The 20,765-nt window shown below is 38.1% G+C and overlaps 1 protein-coding gene across 1 annotated transcript in view; it reads left to right on the top strand.

The window, feature by feature from the left end:
- The window catches only part of SYCP2 (synaptonemal complex protein 2), a 53,348-nt gene that overhangs the window by 7,259 nt on the left and 25,324 nt on the right, over positions 1-20,765 (top strand). Inside the window, exons 7-19 of the mRNA XM_067467116.1 lie at positions 1,602-1,647; positions 6,392-6,487; positions 7,886-7,946; positions 8,176-8,324; positions 9,954-10,028; positions 10,765-10,908; positions 11,009-11,105; positions 12,759-12,928; positions 16,108-16,183; positions 16,329-16,383; positions 17,442-17,560; positions 17,670-18,055; positions 19,671-19,792. Coding sequence (XP_067323217.1) covers positions 1,602-1,647; positions 6,392-6,487; positions 7,886-7,946; positions 8,176-8,324; positions 9,954-10,028; positions 10,765-10,908; positions 11,009-11,105; positions 12,759-12,928; positions 16,108-16,183; positions 16,329-16,383; positions 17,442-17,560; positions 17,670-18,055; positions 19,671-19,792 — 1,596 coding nt within the window. The remainder of the gene's footprint in view (positions 1-1,601; positions 1,648-6,391; positions 6,488-7,885; positions 7,947-8,175; positions 8,325-9,953; positions 10,029-10,764; positions 10,909-11,008; positions 11,106-12,758; positions 12,929-16,107; positions 16,184-16,328; positions 16,384-17,441; positions 17,561-17,669; positions 18,056-19,670; positions 19,793-20,765) is intronic.

The following is a 20,765-nucleotide window of genomic DNA, read 5'->3' as shown; positions in this document are numbered from 1 at the left end:
CTTTAAATCATTTCCAGATTATAGTGACCCTACAGTGAGCTGATTATTGGGGTTTTCCTAGCAAGATTTGTGCAGAGGATGTTTGTCTTTGTCATCCTCTGAGGCTGAGAAACTGACTTGCCTAAGGTCACCCAGTGGGTTTCTCTGACTAAGCAGGAATTTGAACCTTGGTCTGCAGACACATAGTCCAGTGCTCAAGCCACTGTACCATGCTGGCACCCTTGATTAGAGGAAGTAGTATGTAAGACTGGAATCTATGCTGAGCAAAATGGTAGCATAAAAATAATTCTGCAATTAGTTGCCATATGTTTGCACAGTTGCTAGTGCATTCAGTGATTGTGCAAGTACACCATCTTCCCTTACACTGTTATGTTTGTAGATGGGGCATTAATTGTCGCATATTGAGTGATCATAGGGCTTTAACTCCCATTCTGCAATAGGGAGTATAATTGTGAGATAGTAGAGGGTCAGCTCCCCTTTCCTCACTGCCCCAGCCACCCTTCCACACTTCTCCTTGTTGTGATTGGCATCAGACTTGGAAGGGCAGTGACAAAGCCACAAATAATTAGATCCATGGATGTCAAACCCACATATTTGGGCAGTGTGTGTGCAATGCCAAGGGCCATGTTAGCCCCTTGGGAGAATTTAGGGGGCTGCACTCCCTGCAACCCACTTATTTTCTTCTCCAAATTCTAGAGGAGGGACAGTTTCATTATATTTTTAATTTGCTTGGACCATTTTAGCCTGATGAAAGCCCTTCACAACACAAAGTGAGTGGAATTCTCATTTATTCACTTTGTATTTTAAAAAAGGGGCCAATTCTGAGCCTAATTAGCCAGGGGATGAAAGACATGGTAAAAAAATCTGTCATACCCTCTAGAGCAGTGGTTCTCAACCTATGGGTCCCCAGGTGTTTTGGCCTACAACTCCCAGAAATCCCAGTCAGTTTACTAGCAGTTAGGATTTCTGGAAGTTGAAGGCCAAAACATCTGGGGATTCACAGGTTGATAACTGTTACCCTAGAGTGTATTTTGGCACAAATACTGGTCAGGGAAAATACCTGATTTTTTTTAAACTTTTGAGGGTTCTGTGGACCAACAAAAATGGTTCTGGAGGTCCATGTAGTCTATACACCATTCTTTTCCCACCCCTGCTGTAAATGACAGAGGTAGGCCTTTTATAAGATTAAGAACCTTTTGGCAGGGCCAAGAAAATATGTCAGACAACATTTTTCAATGAAGCAGGTTGTCTTAATGTGTCTTAGAAAAATCTGTGTAGATTCCCCATGAAACCTTAAAGTTTAATAATCTTATTATTATATAAGTGTTTACAATACAACCTGCTTCATCAAGATGCATATATTGCTATCTAAAATTTCAGGTTCATATAGCATTTTAAAGCTATGGTGGCAATACTTGACTGTTCAGGTTTGAAGAAACATCAGGAAGAACGCATACTTACAATTATGTCAATTACAAAACTGTTGTTCTTTTTTCCTGTTAAAAATAGACCATGGAACAAGGAATGATGGCTCTTTTTACATCACTGGAGATGAAAAGGGAAAATGAATATATGTTCATTATTAAAATTCTATTTTACAGGGTATTTACCTATCCTTGTTTATCAGCTAACCTGGACAAACATGAGGTAAGTTGTTCTGTTCTGACTGGTCGATGTTTCATATTATTTGGCCTATTAATGCTTTATTTACTTTGAAATAAGAATATACTTTTAGCTAACTGACAACAAAAGCAAAAGTGTATAGCTCTTGTATAGAGGCGGTCCCCAAGTTATGAACATCCGACGTACAAATAAATCAGAGTTAAAAACAGGTCTCTCCCCTCTCTCCCTGCCATGAAATCTTAGCACTGAGCTAAAATATGTATTTCTCCACCCCTTTTCCCTTTTCTTCCCTTGATCTCACCAAACTCCTTTTCCCTGTTCTTCCTCTCAATCTCTCCACCACCACCACCACCCTCCCGCTTTCTTCTTTCATCCTATAGATCTCTCCAAACCCCTTTTCTTTTTTTTTCCTATAGATCTCTCCAAACCCATTCCTTTTTCTTCCTATCAATATCTCCTTCATCCTCACTGTATTTTTTCCATCTCTCCTCTCCTTTCCTTCATGTCTGACACCACTTTTAATTGCCCTGTCTCAAGGCTATGCAATGCTGGGATTTGTAGTTTGGTGAGACAGGAGCATTCCTTGGCAAGAAGGCTAAAGACCTTGTAAAACAACAGCTCCCAAGATCCCATAGTAATGAATCAGGGCAGTTAAGTGGCATCAAACTGCATTCATTCCACAGCATAAGTACTCCTGAAGGAAGCTGGGGCAGGATAAACAGGAGAGGCTCCTTGATGGAACAGTTATCTATTTCTATGGTTTTCTTTTCCATTGCTTTGCAAGCATTTGTGGTTTTTTAAAAAGGGATTCTTATCCCACAGGAACTATAATGTGAACCTCTTTTTTTTTTTGCCAAATTACAAAGAGTGCACTTTTTGCTGGACCTGTTACAACTTGCAAACAAATTCAACTTAAGAACGAACATACAAAACATATCTTGTTTGTAACCTGAGAACTAACCCTTCTCAGAATAGGTGGTGAAAGTTAGTTCATTCCTGTTGAACCTGAAAGAAAGACTGGCATCCCTCTACTCTTTACCGCAGCACTTCTTCTGGCTTTTGTAAGTGCCGAAGCAGACTAAGCTCTTGCCTTTCACTCAGACAAGGGGATGGTTCCTTCAAATTATTAACTCTAATCAAAAAAGGAACCATTTCTTTCTTGGAGTAAAATGACATAAGGCCTTTTTGAATGCCTGGATAGGAAAATTGTAACAAACAAAGATGCTTTGAGGCAGTGCTGACACTTTCCCCTCTGTGCAGAACGACTCTTCACTTATCCACGGGCTACATCAAAATCTGGAAATTTGGCCTTCAAACCACCCTTGATTTATACATGAGGCCAACTTCTAAATGGATATATATGGTACCTATCCAACTAGAGCATCGGATTCGTTGTTCACCTCCAGTACCGTTGGCCACTAGCCTTCCTTTCGGCTTTGAGCTAGCTGCGTCATCTCATCTGGGCTAGTTGAACTTATCCTCTGCTCCTCCCCAGTAGCATTTTGGCCATCTTCCGACCTGGGAGTCCCATCTTCCAATGGCATACCGACATATCTCTGGTTGTACTGATCCATTTAGTTTTCTTGGCAAGGATACTGGGGTGGTTTGCCATTGCCTTCCCCAGGGATCATGCTTGGTCTGACCTCTCTGCCATGACCGTCCCGTCTTGGGTGACCCTTCACGGTTTCGCTCATGACATCATTGAGGTGCTCAAGCTCCAGCACCACAACAAGGTGGTGATCCTTTGCTGGAGGTGAACGACGAATCCGATGCTCTAAAGATCAACACACCATAGGAACCTGGAATGTAAGATCTATGAGCCAGGGCAAATTGGATGTTGTTATTGGTGAGATGTCAAGACTAAAGATAGACATTCTGGGGGTCAGCGAACTGAAATGGACTGGAATGGGCCACTTCACATCAGATGACCACCAGATCTACTACTGCGGACAAGAGGAACATCGAAGAAATGGAGTAGCCTTCATAATTAATAAGAAATTCGCTAAAGCGGTGCTTGGATACAACCCAAAAAATGACAGAATGATCTCAATTCGAGTGCAAGGAAAGCCTTTCAACATCACAGTGATCCAAATATACGCCCCAACCACAGCTGCTGAAGAAGCAGAAGTAGATCAGTTCTATGAGGATTTGCAGGACCTACTGGATAATACACCAAAAAGAGACATTATTTTCATTACAGGAGACTGGAATGCCAAGGTGGAAGTCAAATGACAACTGGGATCACAGGCAAGCATGGTCTGGGAGAACAAAATGAAGCGGGACGCAGGCTGATAGAATTTGGCCAGGAAAACTCGCTGTGTATAACAAACACTCTCTTCCAACAACCTAAAAGACGGCTTTATACATGGACTTCACCAGATGGTCAGCACCGAAATCAGATTGACTACATTCTTTGCAGCCAAAGGTGGCGGACATCCATCCAGTCGGTGAAAACAAGACCTGGGGCTGACTGTAGCTCAGATCACGAACTTCTTATTGCTCAATTTAGTATAAAACGAAAGAGATCAGGGAAAATACACAGACCAGTTAGATATGATCTCACTAACATTCCTAGCGAATATACAGTGGAAGTGAAGAACAAATTTGAAGGACTAGATTTAGTAAACAGAGTCCCAGAAGAACTATGGACAGAAGTCCGAGACATTGTTCAGGAGGCGGCAACAAAGTACGTCCCAAAAAAAAAAGAAAACCAAGAAGGCAAAATGGTTGTCTGCTGAGACACTGGAAGTAGCCCAAGAAAGGAGGAAAGCAAAAGAAAACAGGGATAAGGGGAGATATGCCCAGTTAAATGCGCAATTCCAGAGGTTAGCCAGAAGAGATAAGGAACTATTTTTAAACAAGCAATGCATGGAAGTGGAAGAAGACAACAGAATAGGAAGGACAAGAGATCTCTTCCAGAAAATTAGAAACATTGGAGGTAAATTTCAGGCAAAAATTGGTATGATAAGAAACAAAGATGGCAGGGACCTAACAGAAGCTGAAGAAATCAAGAGAAGGTGGCGAGACTATACAGAAGATCTGTATAGGAAGGATAATAATATCGAGGATAGCTTTGACGGTGTGGTGAATGAATTAGAACCAGACATCCTGAGGAGTGAGGTTGAATGGGCCTTAAGAAGCATTGCTAACAACAAGGCAGCAGGAGATGACGAGATCCCAGCTGAACTGTTTAAAATCTTAAAAGATGATGCTGTCAAGGTGATGCATGCCATATGCCAGCAAATATGGAAAACACAAGAATGGCCATCAGACTGGAAAAAATCAACTTATATCCCCATTCCAAAAAAGGGAAATGCGAAAGACTGCTCAAACTTCCGTACAGTGGCCATTATTTCTCATGCCAGTAAGGTAATGCTCAAGATCCTGCAAGGAAGATTCCAGCAATACATGGAGCGAGAGTTGCCAGATGTTCAAGCTGGGTTTAGAAAAGGCAGAGGAACGAGAGACCAGATTGCCAATATCCGCTGGATAATGGAGAAAGGCAGGGAGTTTCAGAAAAACATCTATTTTTGCTTCATTGACTATTCTAAAGCCTTTGACTGTGTGGATCATAATAAACTGTGGCAAGTTCTTGGTGGGATGGGCATCCCAAGCCACCTTGTCTCTCTCCTGAGGAATCTGTACAAGGACCAAGTAGCAACAGTCAGAACTGACCACGGAACAACAGACTGGTTCAAGATTGGGAAAGGCGTACGGCAAGGCTGCATACTCTCACCCAACCTTTTTAACTTGTATGCAGAACACATCATGTGATGTGCGGGGCTTGATGAATGCAAAGCTGGGGTAAAAATTGCTGGAAGAAATATTAACAACCTCAGATATACAGATGACACCACTCTGATGGCCGAAAGCGAGGAGGAGCTGAGGAGCCTTCTAATCAAGGTGAAAGAAGAAAGCGCAAAAGCTGGGTTGCAGCTAAACATAAAAAAAAAAAAACTAAGATTATGGCAACAAGAATGATTGACAACTGGGAAATAGAGGGAGAAAACGTGGAGGCCGTGACAGACTTTGTATTTCTAGGCGCAAAGATTACTGCAGATGCAGACTGTGGCCAGGAAATCAGAAGACACTTACTTCTTGGGAGGAGAGCAATGTCCAATCTCGATAAAATAGTAAAGAGTAGAGACATCAGACTGGCAACAAAGATCCGCCTAGTCAAAGCCATGGTATTCCCTGTAGTAACCTACGGATGTGAGAGCTGGACCTTAGGGAAGGCTGAGCGTAGGAAGATCGATGCTTTTGAGCTGTGGTGTTGGAGGAAAGTGCTGAGAGTGCCTTGGACTGCGAGAAGATCCAACCAGTCCATCCTCCAGGAAATAAAGCCCGACTGCTCATTGGAGGGAAGGATACTAGAGACAAAGTTTAAGTACTTTGGCCACATCATGAGGAGACAGCAAAGCCTAGAGAAGACAATTATGCTGGGGAAAGTGGAAGGCAAAAGGAAGAGGGGCCGACCAAGGACAAGATGGATGGATGGCATCCTTGAAGTGACTGGACTGACCTTGAAGGTGCTGGGGGTGGTGACGACCGACAGGGAGCTCTGGCGTGGGCTGGTCCATGAGGTCACGAAGAGTCGGAGACGACTGAACGAATGAACAGCATCCAACTAGATACATTGAGGCAGATACATTGAGGCAGTTCAAAAATACTTCAGAATAGTTCAGATATCAGCCAGGAAAATTGCAATACATGCATAATATGTTTTTGGTTTTGGATTGATGTGTGCATGTTGTGGAATTTCTTTCAGCTGCAGATCCCAGCAGATGACAACCTTGAAGAATTTTGGATTGATTTCAATACTGGGAGCCGAAGTATATCTTTCTATGTTGCTGCAGATGGTGAAGTAGGTTTTTCCTTTTGTTTCCTTTTTACAGTAGTCACTAATAATGACTTAATAAATATTAAACAAGTTTTATTGAGAGGTCTTAAAGTCTGTTCATAGTTTATGAGTTACAGGCTAGCAGTTTGAATATGGGCACATTGCAGAGAACAACAGCCCTCGAAATCTGGGTAGGACTAATCTATTTCTCTATACTGGTATCTAAGGTATTAACCAGTAACTTTTTTCAACTTTTTCCTTGGCCCTATACTGTGCCAGACTAGTATCTCTCTATTGAAGAAGAATTATTTAACCAACAAACAGTATGAACAGTTTAAGTAACCCCTTCAAAGCTGGACACAGTCCATGTGTAGCTTACTAGTAATATTGCAGCTAAGCTCTGCATCACAACTTATTTATATCTCAGTGATAAAAGCCCTGATGAATTTTCATTGTCTCATGATTTGATTGATGCTTTATATTGGCCACTGCTTAGGATGATCAAATTGAAAAGTATTTCATGATGAATTAAAAAATGAAGCTAAGAAAAAGATAGAATATTATCCTTAAAATATAAAATTCTATATGGCATAAAAAACAAATTTTATTTATAGCGATGAAAATTTCGGTCAAATATTAAAATATTATTTAGTTGATGACCTACAAAAGACAATAACAGCTGTGCAAAATGTTGCAATTTTAGCTGTAATTATGGAATTTTAATTAAACAAGATGTTAATGTAAAAATCCTCAGATAATTGAATATTGTGATAAAACATGGCTGGCTGTTTCCACTTCTATTTTATGAGGATATAAGCACTCTTGGTACAAACTCTCCTGAATCTTCCTTTGAGGAGTATGGATGGTCAGACATTGATTCTAGTGACTTCAAACCCCACTCTGAGTTTGTGAACAGTTAATTTTTCTAAGTAATTAACAATCACCAGTACTCTTCCATTGTCCGTGGAATCAGAGTACAGGTTGACCAAATACCAATGGTTTTGCAGTTTTTTAGCCGAAATTTTAAGTTGAACTGTAGTTTTAATTTTGGAATGTCAAGGAGTTAATAGAGCACTGGAAAAATTTTGCCATATAGAGTTATCATACATTTGGTTTGAAAGATGCTTGCTTTGGCAGCATAAAGTTAGAATGATCTAGGAAGAATTAGCACAGCCCCCATTAAAAATTATGCACACATTTATATAGCATTTCATATACATAAATAGAAAAAGAATGAAGCTTTTCTTGAAACCAATCTCACTTACAACAGAGATATTCAAAGGACACTAAGCTATGTCTCCATACTGAATTGAATCATAGCAGGATGATGCTGACTCTTAAGTCTTATATATTGAAAGGATGTAGTCAAATAAAAATAATGCAATAAGGAATTTCCTCATTTCTCACAAATATATATTTTAGGGTCATCAGTGGGAAACTGTATGTGTACCTGAAGAAGAAGTCAAAACATACATTATCGAAGGTATTGGAATATATGAATTTATATTCTCAAATTGCTGAGTCTGTTTAATGGAGAAGTGCAGTACTTGTAATGATCAGCTGCAAAATCATTGCCAACTTTTAAAAAACTCCAAACAAACTTCAGACTGTGTTTGCATTCATTTACTGAGTGGCATTTGCTTGTTCATAGGCACAAAAGCAAATGCACATTATTGACATTGAACACTAATGAGTATTCTTCCATTTTATAGAAAAGGACAAAAATCAATTGTTAACAATACATCTGTGTAATCCGACGTCTGTGGGTATCCAAGAAGGGGACAAAATAACATTGTGTTTTGATTCTGCTTTGGAAATTTTGGATGCGGTAAAAAAGGTTTATGGAGTTAGTAAACGTCAGGTAAGATGAAGAGCTTTTTCACTTTATCAGTTTATTTGGTTTTCTTTTTTTTTAAGCAACTAACTGGGTCATCAATCAGAGTGGCCAAGGCCATTTTGTTATTGTGTCCTGATCAGAAGCCAGACTGAAATCAGTCCAACTAATCTTATCTCTCCAAGAACATTTGAAGTCTCCCAAAATGCTGAAGCACTTTGGCGAAGAAGGGATATTTTCAATGGGGAAATAGTTTTTATATACTTCTTTGTCCAGGGAAGTTCTTTTCAGGAAAGTGCATGCTATAGCCTCCTTCAAGGCAGAGGCACCAGCCCTTGTCATAATGAAGGATTTACCACATCCATATTCTTCCCTGCCTCATCAGTTCACCATAGCTAGTAAATTTATTACAATAGGTAACCAGGTATTTCATTCCTAATGTCTTTGGGAGACACTGGTTGTACTGTGCAGGTAATCAGACTGCCATGTCTGGAACTGGTTTGAGGTCAGGAGGATGAATACATTTACTACAGAACTTGGCCTCAAACCACTACAGGTCCCCCCCCCCCCCTCCATTTCTAAGAGAGATGTGCATCAGTGCACCAGAGGCTTATCAGCTGGAGGGGTGGGGGGAAGGAAAGTGACAGTTAAGGTGGGGGGGGGGGTGTCGGTTCCTTCCTTCCTGCCCAGCTATGCCCTTGGAGTGAGTTTTGGCAATGCCTGTTTGGGATTCTTTATTGCACTTCAGGGGTGGGTGTCTACAATGCGTTTCACATTTTGAGGAGCTGACCTCATCATGGACCTCGGAAACACAGAATCTGCTGCAGTGCATTATATGACTTAATTAGGACTTTCCTGAGACTTTTTAATTTGTTGCATTCTGTTTAATCCATGCTGCAGCATGAAAAGACATTGTGTGTTTTGTGACCCTCTCAGTCTCAAGTTAGCTTGGAGCTACATTATATGGTCAGTGTAGATAGGCCCATTATCAGTGGCATGGGCACGGCATGTATATCCCTCATGAAATCTTAACTTGATGGTCAATGCATTAACAAAGGCTTTATTTGAACTCTTAAAGGAAGACTCTATGCTTACTGGCTTTCAATGTAGGCCTTTTACTGTCAATAACTTAAGCTAGAAGAGTATCAGAATTAGCTACTCTTATTTGTAAAGAGTGGTTGTGTAAATTTGACTGCAAGAAATCAATACTGACTCTAGAGTCTATTTTTAACAGAAATATTTAGTCAATAAAGAGGTATATCATGATATCTGTTTACCATTTTTCCCTGATCCTAAACATCCAGCAGTGAAGGAAGTGACATAACTTGGATGTAAGCTGAGCAGTTAAAAGAACAGTAGGATTCAAATATAAAAAAGGGATTACTTTTATCTTTTAATCTGAAAATTTGCGGAAACAGAGCCCTAAAATACATGGTTCCTTTTCTGTGATGAAGAAATGATGTAAGAAATAATTGAAGATGTTATGAACTTTTATTATGTACTTTTCTTTTGATGATTATGATGACAACCTTGACTGATTGCTGTAAGTATCTGAAACCTAAACTTGAAAATGAGGCCTTTTCAACTGAAACCAACATTACTTTTTCTTCTGTTGTGAAATATTTGTGAAATATTTCTTAATACTATCTGTTTTAGGATTTTAAAAAGAAAAATGCAATATCTGTGGCCAAAACGACATTGCATGTAATTTTTGATGAAAGTGGATCACAGGTAAATATTTTCGTTAAGACAAAGCAGTATTCAATTATGTAAAAACAAGAAGTGTGAATGAGAGGAACACAGTGATTAGCTAGAAGTCTTACAGTGGTTTTTCGGATGTTGATGAGATGCCACAATAAATGTGAAAACTTCTAAATTGCATGATTGTAAAGCAAAGCAGAACTGATGAATTGTAGTTTCAATCATTACCAATTCTGGATGTGCAGCCAGAATGCATATGTACTGACAAACCTGTACTAACCAGAATTACGTGGGGAAATTATTAACCATAATTTATAATAATCCAATTTCTGTTGCATTAGAGGACATTGTGCATCAGTTCCAGTTGCCCTTGAGAAAGAAAACTTCTTTCAGTGGCTTGCCAAACACACTGTTCTTTATGAATAAAAAAATAATAATTGCAAATTTTCTCAAATGATTGTTTCATATGCTGCTTCACCTGTATGTCATGTCAGGCCAACTCAAGCATCCCCTCCAAATTAGATGACAATTTACACATGATCCAGTGACAAATAGAAACCTAATCTTATTTATGCAGCCTGCCAAAGGGTTCCAGCTCTATGACCATATCATAGTCCATAGATTTTTTTTAATCCATGTAGGATTCTGGTGTGCTGATTGTCCGTTCTTGTTGGATTGATCTTATACCTGCTCTCAGAAATGCTGTGCATGATGTCTTAAATACTAAACAGGGATATTGATTCTTTTTAAAAACAACATTTGATAGGTTATTGTACCAGAGAGTCAAATATCACCTTTGAAAGAAAATGTAGTTGGGAAAGGTGATGGTTCCTTGCGTCAATGTTCTAGGATACAGACAGATCTTATTCAAAGAGCTAATAAAGAAGATTTCCAAACAGTTCAATCCAAGGTAAATTTGTTTATTTAAATACATTTTAAAAGACAATTGTGGTAACTACATTGTTAGAAGAAGAAATGTGGTAAATTAAACTTTTCTGTTTTAATTCAAGATTACTCCAGGTAAAAGGAAAATGTCTGAGGCATCAATGATTGTTCCATCTACTTCAAGGTTGGGTGTGCAGAGTCCTTTACCATTGGTTAATACTTGTAAGTTAAATCATTCTCATATATATATATATGAGAAAATGCTTTATATTATCACAGATGGTCTGGAATGATGATCTGTTTGTGAAAGTGTGGATTGCAGGTCTTCTTTGTGGGGATACACCAAGGTAACATTTTGCAAATGTAGGTCAGAGGACTGTCTAAACAAAGCAACAAAAAGGCCGTGCATGCAATGTAATTTTTGCTCAATTTTTTTCATTTCAAAGACAAAAAATCTTCCAGGTAGATAAGCGGTGGAAATAACTCTGAGAAGAGAAAAGTTGAGACAGGATAGAGATGAAATAGGAGGGATTTGTAGGGAAAAGCTTAGTAGATGATGGTTAAAGATGGAATGTTGATTTTAGGGGGAAAACTCAAATGGCTAGCAAGTTGGAAGAGAAAACATGTGCTGTTATATTTACTAGATAGGTTCTATATGTTAAGAAGAAACAGAAGATAGAGCTATGTGGACGAAACAGACTTAGGTGAAGCAGGAAGAAAAAGGGAAAGAAGAAGGGATATGCAAGTGTACTGTTCTCTTTCATTTAAAATTTCTTGTGGTGAAAGAGTATATTTCTTTGGAAGTTCAATTTAATGCCCACAGTAGATCCATTGCTTAGAATTTATAAATAGCTTTATTAAACATGTTTGATATTGAAAGGAAGGCAAAGTGAAAAACTTGGAAGTAACAGAAACATGGAAACGTGTAGATTTTATTTGTGCATGCGTTATTTTCATGTAGAAAATAGAATTTTATTTTACATTTAAATCACATCTCCTACTTCTACTAATTGTGATTATTGTAAAATTAAGTGTGATGTGTTGGCAGATATTTGTGTGATATGTTGCTTAGTAATTCAACATTAGTGTGAAAATATTCAAAGAATTAAATGGATGTTTACAGCTGGCTCTTAAGGGTACAGAGTAGGCATTCCTATATCTACTTCAGTGTAATCTCATCAAATCAAAGTTGTCACATCTGGACACTTCAGTGTATACTACTAGGTCTCATCTTTGCAAGAGAGGAGACATTTTCATTTCCAGTTTTAATAAAAGATGCAGATTTTGAATGTGACAAAATGATTTTAGATTTCTTTCATAGTGATTATTCCTCTGTGCCTTAGTTCTGTTTGAGATACATTAATTGCTTATTATGGGCTATAAGAAATTGGTTGTTAGATTTTAAAAGACATTCCCTCAAGTAGTACTTCACTACTAGCCCTACTGATAAACCTACTAATGTATATTGTATAGCTGAAAAACATGACAAAAAATAATCCTAACCCATACTCTTACAAATTATTTTTTATTTATCGTGTCATCAGCAACCATTATATTACAATTCTAACAGAGCAAAACAAACACAGAGATCAAAAAGAAAAAGAAAAAAAAGGAAAGAAAAAAATCACACAGATTTTGTAAATATGGTATTTGGTTAAATGTCCTTTGACCAGTATCTGGCCACTTGGAGTGCCTCTGGGGTTGCCGCAAGAAGGTCCTCCATCGTGCATGTGGCAGGGCTCAGGGTGCATTGCAGCAGGTGGTCAGTGGTTTGTTCTTCTCCGCACTCGCATGCTTACAAATTATGAAGCCCATGGTTTGTGTGCGGGGAAAAAACCCAAATACAAACTTTATTAAATGATGGTTTATTTACAGCAACCCCACGACGATGTCGGATTAAAAAACCTCTTCAGATTATGAGCTCAGCGGAAAGAAATAATATTTTCTCGATACCTGAGAGGAACATAATGAATTTTAGTGCAGAGAATAATGTTTCTTTATCTTCTACAATAAAATCTCATAAAAATGATAGTTCTGTAGAAAAGGTAACTTTAAATGTATCTCAATCTATCTATGCATGTATATACGTGTGTGTTATTTACTTAATTTTATCTTTCCTTTCTCTTGTTTTATCTTGCCTTCCTTCTGTTAGTTCAAGGCAACTAACAATAAATAATGCAAAATTAAAACAATGTAAATGCATTAAAATATAAAAATTAAAACAATTTCTGCCATTAAAACCCTTATACATTAAAATATTAAAATCTATTAAAACTCCACACCTGCATCAACATCTCAATCACACCACTCCTGAAAACCCTCCTTAGACTATAAATGCTTGATGGCAAAATAGGGTTTTATCCTGATCTTGAAAATCAAGCAGGGACAGATCCACCTTGGTCTCTAGGGAAGGGAGTTCCAGAGTCTGGAAGCAAGAACTGAAAAGACCCTCTCCCTTGTTACCATCAAATAAGCTTCAGAGAGTAGTGGGACAGAGAGAGAAGGACCTCTCCAGTTAACTAGTATTCAGATAGATTCATAAAGAGATAGCCTGAGCTCAACCATATAGGGCTTTATAGATAAAAACCAGCACTTTGAATTGTGTCTGGAAATGAGCTGGGGAGTTGGTTGCTCCCTGTAGACAACCCCAGTTAATAACATAACTGCTACTATTTTGACCAATTGAAATTTCTGAGCACTTTTCAAAGGCAGTCCCCACGTAGAGCGCATTGCAGTAATCCAGCTGGATGTAACCAATGTGTGTACTACTGTGGCCAAATCCAACACAAAATGAAAATGTGAAAGGGATTTGAGTCCAGCAGGTATTGACTTTTTCTCCAAAGCCGAGGCAGTGACCGTTGGGATGGAGGAAAGTGAGAGTCTTTCTTCTTCATCATCATCATCATCATCATCATCTTCAGGAATAGACATAATGGAGCTCTGCCTCCTGCTTTCCTTCTGATGTAGCAGTGGTAGTTGGGAGGATATTAATATTTATATTGTTCTTTCCCACAAAAATTTAAACTCATAGCAGTTCACAATGAACAATATACTAAAACCATACTCAGTGAACAATTTACTAAAACCATACAGAAATTGAATATTAAAGTAGAATTAAACTATTGACAGTATTGAAACAAATGTTACACCTCAGTAAAAGAATAACATAAAAAAACAGTTTATTTTAAACAGTGCAGCCTTTCATAGCCCATTCTTTTAAAAAAATCTGCCTTAAAAATTGACTAAATAAAAAGATTTTAGCCTGCCAATTGAAGAACAAAGAGGAGGCCATTCTGTTCTTCTGGGAAGGAAGTTCCAGAGTCTACAAGCAGCCGCTGAGAAGGCCTTTCATCATGTCCCCACCAACAGTGCTTACAATGCTGTTGGGACTGAAAGAAGGACCCCCTACTGATTATATAAGGAAAAACAATCAGCCAGAAAGCCTAGACCTAGCCATGTAGGCCATAACCAGCACATTGAATTGTGCCCAAACTTGCAGTCAGTGGAGCTTTTGCAGCAAGAGAGTTGTTATCTCTGTAACCAGGTATAGTTGGCAATATAGCTGCAACTCTCTGGATCAGCTGCAGTTTCAAAACATGCTACAGTACTCTGAAGAGGGTATAACTGAGGCATGAACCACTTTAGCCAGATCTGATGTCTTAAGGAATGGACACAGTTGGTGCACAATATTTAAATGTACAAGAGTAATCATGGTCAGGAGCCCCCGGTGGCACAGTGGGTTAAAGCGCAGAGCTGTTGAACTTGCTGACCGAAAGGTTGCAGGTTCGAATCCAGGGAGTGGCGTGAGCTCCCACTGTTAGCCCCAGCTTCTGCCAACCTAGCAGTTCGAAAACATGCAAATGTGAGTAGGTCAATAGGTACTGCTCCGGCGGGAAGGTAACGGCGTTCCATGCAGTCATGCTGGCCATATGAACTTGGAGGTGTCTATGGACAATGCAGGCTCTTCAGCTAAAAATGGACATGAGCACCAACCCCCAGAGTTGGACACGACTGGACTTAATGTTAGGGTACAACCTTAACCTTTACCTTTACCTAATTGTGGTCACTGCAGAAACCTGAGTCTCCAGGTTTAAAGCTGACTGAGCCTGTGTCCCCAGTGTTAATGTAACCCTATTTAACACTAGCCAAATCCCTATCCTCAGAATGCCAAGCGGAATAGTTCTCTCCATGTGTCAGCTCAAGTACAGGTGTTAGAATCACAGACACCTTAAAGGGCCAGACACAAAAGTGACTTCAGTACAGTTTATTAAAACAAAGGAAAAAGGACACAGAGGAACTTAAATGCAGTGCCACTGGTCAAAACTCAAGAAACAACCAGCCCTGGTTCAAAAAGAGTTTACAGGAATATAATCTGAATTAGTTGGGAAAAGTGTTCTGAGGTCAAACAAAAAGGCACAGTACACAACTGGTTAACAAAAGGAGGAACCGCAGGAAACAAAGCATCATCAGCCGAAGTCCAGGGTCGAAGCGGAGGAAATCCAAAACAGCACAGCTCCAGAGTCCGTAGAAGCAGCGTCTTTAGCCAAGCCAATCCAGGAAGGGAGAAGTCCATACTCACGAGAAGCCAATCCAGGTCAATAAAAAGCAAACGATCAAGAGATTCAAACTGCAGATCCCAAACCAACACCGAACACAAAACTAGCAGCAGCAAGTCACACAGCACCCAATACACGAACGCACTTCAACACCTTGCCTTCTGCAAGGACCCCTCATCCCTGAACCCACTTTTATTTACAAATCATCATCAGAAGATAAACTGACCACCGCCCCATCATTATCCCCCGCAGCTGCTTCCAGCTCTTCACGTGAGCCACCTCCAAGTCCTCTATCTCCTGTCAAGACTTAGATCCCCCAAAACTCAGTTGGATCCCCTGATTGCCATTCGTCACCCCCAGAGAACCCCATAAAGGTATCACTAGTTTTTAGGAACACTGTTTAATTACTAAAAGCAATAAATACATTGTGCCTCCTCCCTTTTCTCCCACATCTTTATCATTATTTTAAATAATGAAAGTGTTTTAAAAACCTTATTGATATTATAATATGTTACTTTGTTTTTCAAACTTTGAGATTTTTGCACACAGTAGTTTCTACTTCAACAGTAGGTCATAACGTTATTTGGAAATAGAATATAATTCCATCTGTATGAGTGTGAATTTATCACTTAGCATGCTAATTTATTATTATTTATACTTACATATAGCATGTTCCAGTTGAAAATGCAATCAATATGTGCCATAGTGACGAAGATGCAGATTTCAAGAAAAAAAAACAAAGAGGCAAGCAGCTGAACACATTGCACCAGTCTTGCTTTATAATTGTTTTCACATTTGTATAAGCTATCTTCAACATTACTGGTGTTTTCATTATCATTTCCTTTAAATCTTTAAATACATTTTAATTTAATGTTTTTGTTTTACTTAGGTGAATTAATAAACATTGTTCCCGATTCTCAGCCAATAAAAAATGGTGAACAGTTGTAAGTACAGAAAAATAATTATAGATCATATTTATACTGTTTAATAGTTCTGTTATCAATATGGTACAGAGCCTTGATTCCAGCCCAGGAGGAATTTATAATTTTAAAAGATATATGATTTTAGAAAAACATGTCATTTACTATTATAGATCTTGTTTGTGATTTTTCTTTTGAATATTTATCTGCACATTGAGATGGCTAGACTGCCCAGATCCTTGTGTTATTCTTGCTTTAATCTGGGAAACATCAAACGTTGGTTACTTGTTTTACTCTATTAGTTATCATAAGTGCTTTCAGACCTGTGCACAAGTTTCATTTCTATCCATCCTTTATGCATAGTGTGGGTTACCTTTGGCAATGGTAATATCCTATCAATGATAGCTATTAAACAAAGAAAAGGATGAACAGAGAAATTGATACTTATCAGGGAAGATTATTTCCTTCTCTGGAAGTTAACAGCCCTCTTGGGACTTTCTGCATGAAAACCATATGCTTATTTTGCATGACAAGCATAAGAGAAGTGATCATTTAGCTATGGATGTTTCCCATAGAAGGGCCTTTACTGCATTCATGTTCATTGTGGCCATTTGGTTGCTTGTATTTCAGGTGAAACTAATATATAGTATCAAATGGTGCTCACAAAAATAATAATAGATTTCTGCCAACAGTGTCAGTGTGTTTAATGATTAAACCAGGATAAATAGGGATTTGGTGAATTTCCATGATTGTCATGTGGTGATGGTATGTTGCCTGGAATTAATAGCTCTATTCATCAGTTTTCTCAAAGAAGAGATATTGTATTCAACTCAGTAGCAACTCTTTTATAAAAGTAATAATGAAAAGTCTGAATGAACATATGCATTTTTAAACAAAGATCAGTTATTTGTTTATATATGATTTTAAATGTAGGACAGTTTTCAGTAAAAAATAATAATAATGCAGTAGATGTACTGGGGACATCTTTTGTTTAAAGAAAATGCAAATATTTTATATTTTGGTAGTAAATGTATCAGTCAAATGTCAAAATGTTTGTTGACAAAATTGGATTTCTTTTAAAGATTACCTGATGTGGAGGATAATTCTTTTGCTGCAGTTAAAACCCAGAAACGGCAGATGTGTTGGATACCTGAGACAGTAATATCACATTGCAACAAACACAATAGTAGTCAACAAGAATGTATGTTCCACTTTTAAACATTCAATTGATCTGTAAGATATAGTTTCTGTGATAAATGAGAGTTTCTTTAAAATCCCATTTTAAAACATATTTTTTTGTTTTGTATTAGCTTCTAATCTAAGTGACATAGTTGCGAAGCAAAAAGCATTCTCTTCCATATTTGAAATGAGTTCTACAGAGGTGAAAAGTAGACTGCATTGTGATGAAAAAATAACAGCGCAGCGGCATCATGAAACTAATATAGTGGCAATGAAAAGTGGCAAAATAAACAGTGCAGAAATGGGAAACAGTCTCAAGCCTTTGGATGAGAAAATATCAAAAAGTACCAGCAAAGACCTTGTTTCCAGTAAACCTGAAGTTAATATTAGTGCCAACCAAATGGAAGACAGTTCTCTCAAACATTTAGGATATCCAAAGTCAGTAACTGCAACCAATGATGATGATGAATTTGATATATGTTATAGGAAAAAAACTGTTAATAAGAAAACTAATCAGGTAAAATGGAGCTGAATTGTAGCTACTTATAACATTGTAACTCATATGAAAGCCCTCTTTCAGTGTACATTGTATCATTCATTGAAACAAGATCAATACAAAATATATAGTTAAGAGTCTTGTGGGCCACCGAATGACATCACTTGTATTTCTTAATCAAAATTTCACACTCATTGATTTTCTTCCTACAATAAAGAAAGATCCACATATACGTTTTCTTGTGGGCAGAAAAAGAAATTTGAGGACAAGATTGTTTGGGAAACGGCCAAAAAGAACAGTATTAAACATGATCCTTGTCAGTATTTCTGCTCTAGTCAAAACCATCCTGATTCCATTAAATTTAAATACATGCTGGTGAGAGATGCTGCAAATGCCTTGTCCGTGGCAAAAAATAAATGTAAAAGGTCATGACATTTTTTGGGGTGAAAAAAAAAGCTTTTGTTTTTTTCCCCCCTCACGTTGAGTGTGCTGCAGGATGAGGTTTGCCTCAAAAAGAGTTTGCCCTATCTAGATTTTCAGTTTTCCACCTTCATCTAAATGAAGAGTTGGGAAACTTAGAGCATCAAATTATTGTAGGATCCTAACTCCCATCAATAGCAATTAATGTGGCCAGTAATCAAGGATGGTAGCTAGGGTACGGTGGTTCTCCACTCACAATCTCAACCCTAACAGAATTGATATGCTGAAAATGCTGACATATTTTCTAGGATTAGGGGCATAGACCCATGAACACACACACAAGTGAGAAACTGCAAATAAAAGATATGCATGGCTTTTAAAAAAAAATCAAAGCAGCAACCTTTTTAGGACTCTCTAGGTCAGTGGTTTTCAACCTGGGGTCCCCAGATGTTTTTGGCCTACAACTCCCAGAAATCCCAGCCAGTTTACCAGCTGTTAGGATTTCTGGAAGTTGAAGACCAAAAACATCTGGGGACCCCAGGTTGAGAACCACTGCTCTAGGTCCTCCACCATGACTGTCAATTTTGCAAACAATCAAATTACAAAAGTCAAACCCACAAATGTGGAGGACTAACTGAATAAATGGCATAAAAGAGAATTTCTATCATTTGTAGATTTTGCTGATAGGTAGCCTTGTGATTTGGCTACCCAAAGGAAAAGCTAGAGCTAAGGAATGTTGAAAGTGGCTGAAATATAAATACTGTTCAGAATTATGTATAACCAACCATTGGATTGCAGATCTCCAGTTCTCAATGTGTGCTCTGGGATTTCTTGTGACCTGACTGATTAACATCTAGAGCACTATCTCTTAAATTGCAGCTCTCAACTCCAAATGAGATCCCTTTAGCTCAATTTTGAGGTCAAAAAAATTGGCAACAGGAAAAGGTTTCTGAATGCCCCACCACCACCACCACCACCACCACAGTTAAATAAATCTGTTAGCAATGACCTGTGTTTACAGTGGACTCTGCAGAAAATGCTTTGCAAAAAGGGAAGCCAGCCTGTTTAGCAAGTTTTGCAAATGCTGACATTGTCAGTAAACGTTGGATTTTTTAATGCCTATTCTCAATACCTATATGGATTTTGAATGAAAGAAATGTTATTTTGGAAATATAATTTGTGGAATATTTGATAAGTTGTTTGCAAAATATTTCAGAAATCTAAATCAAAAGTAATGGCTGAAGCAGCAGAATTATTAATAAGTAACATCAGTGACAGATACAAACAAAAAAACGGGATAAAGAGTACAAGACAACTTCAGTCATTTTCAAAGAAGAGGTACAACATGTGTATTTTCTTTGTAAAATATAGATTGAGTATCCATTATCTGAAATTCTGAAATCTAAAATTCTATATGATCTAGCATTCACTGTGAATAATTTGCTAAAGATAGTGACAGTTTACATCTCCACAACCCGTATTAACTATACAGGCCAAAGTGGGTCCAAGTGATATTATCTGTAAAGTGTTTAGTAAATTATTCACATGAATGCTAGATTATTCTCTTATCTGCCAAATGTAGGTAAACTCAAATGCTCCAAACAGTTCTTCTAGACTTTGCAGATCAAAGATGACAGGGTTGTGGCTTTTGTTGTTTGCTGCTCTTCCTCCCTCCCGCTCATTCTAAATTTTCTGCTAACATCATTTTAGTCAGCATTTAATTCATTTTATTCTAGCCAGCTTCCTAGAGACTCAAGGGGCTGGCTTAGCTCTACTTTCTGAGAAGTACCATTCCATTTTCCCATCCCAGAACCTGAAGTTGGGGTGAGGCTTCCACACAGCTGTATAAAATCCTACATTATCTGCTTTGAATTGGGTTATATGCAGTGTGCACACAACTAACCCAGTTCAAAGCAGATATTGTGGATTATCTACCTTGATATTCTGGGTTAAATGGCTGAGAAAGGGAGATTTTTGAGCAGCAAGGTGGACAGTACATCAACAGAATCCCTGTTCTGTTCTAGCTGTCCACCTCTGAATACATGAACTCAAATTTTTCACACTGGGAAAAGACACCTTATCCTGGGATTAGCCATTTAGGAGAGACATTTATAATATTCAGCCAGAACACCATACTGCTTTATGAAATTATAAACCCCAGGATATCATAAGATGGAACCGTAACAGTTAAGTAGAATAACAGTGCTATAACAGCTGATTTTAGTCTCCTTCTGGAGAGAAAAATAGGGTATAAATAAACATAATAATAACATAATTGTATAGCGTGACAGGGTATCTTGTTAATAGGGTC

This window comes from Anolis sagrei, chromosome 4 (genome assembly GCF_037176765.1).
Source record: "Anolis sagrei isolate rAnoSag1 chromosome 4, rAnoSag1.mat, whole genome shotgun sequence".
Taxonomy (NCBI): domain Eukaryota; kingdom Metazoa; phylum Chordata; class Lepidosauria; order Squamata; family Dactyloidae; genus Anolis; species Anolis sagrei.
This window is presented reverse-complemented; position numbering and strand designations above follow the sequence as displayed.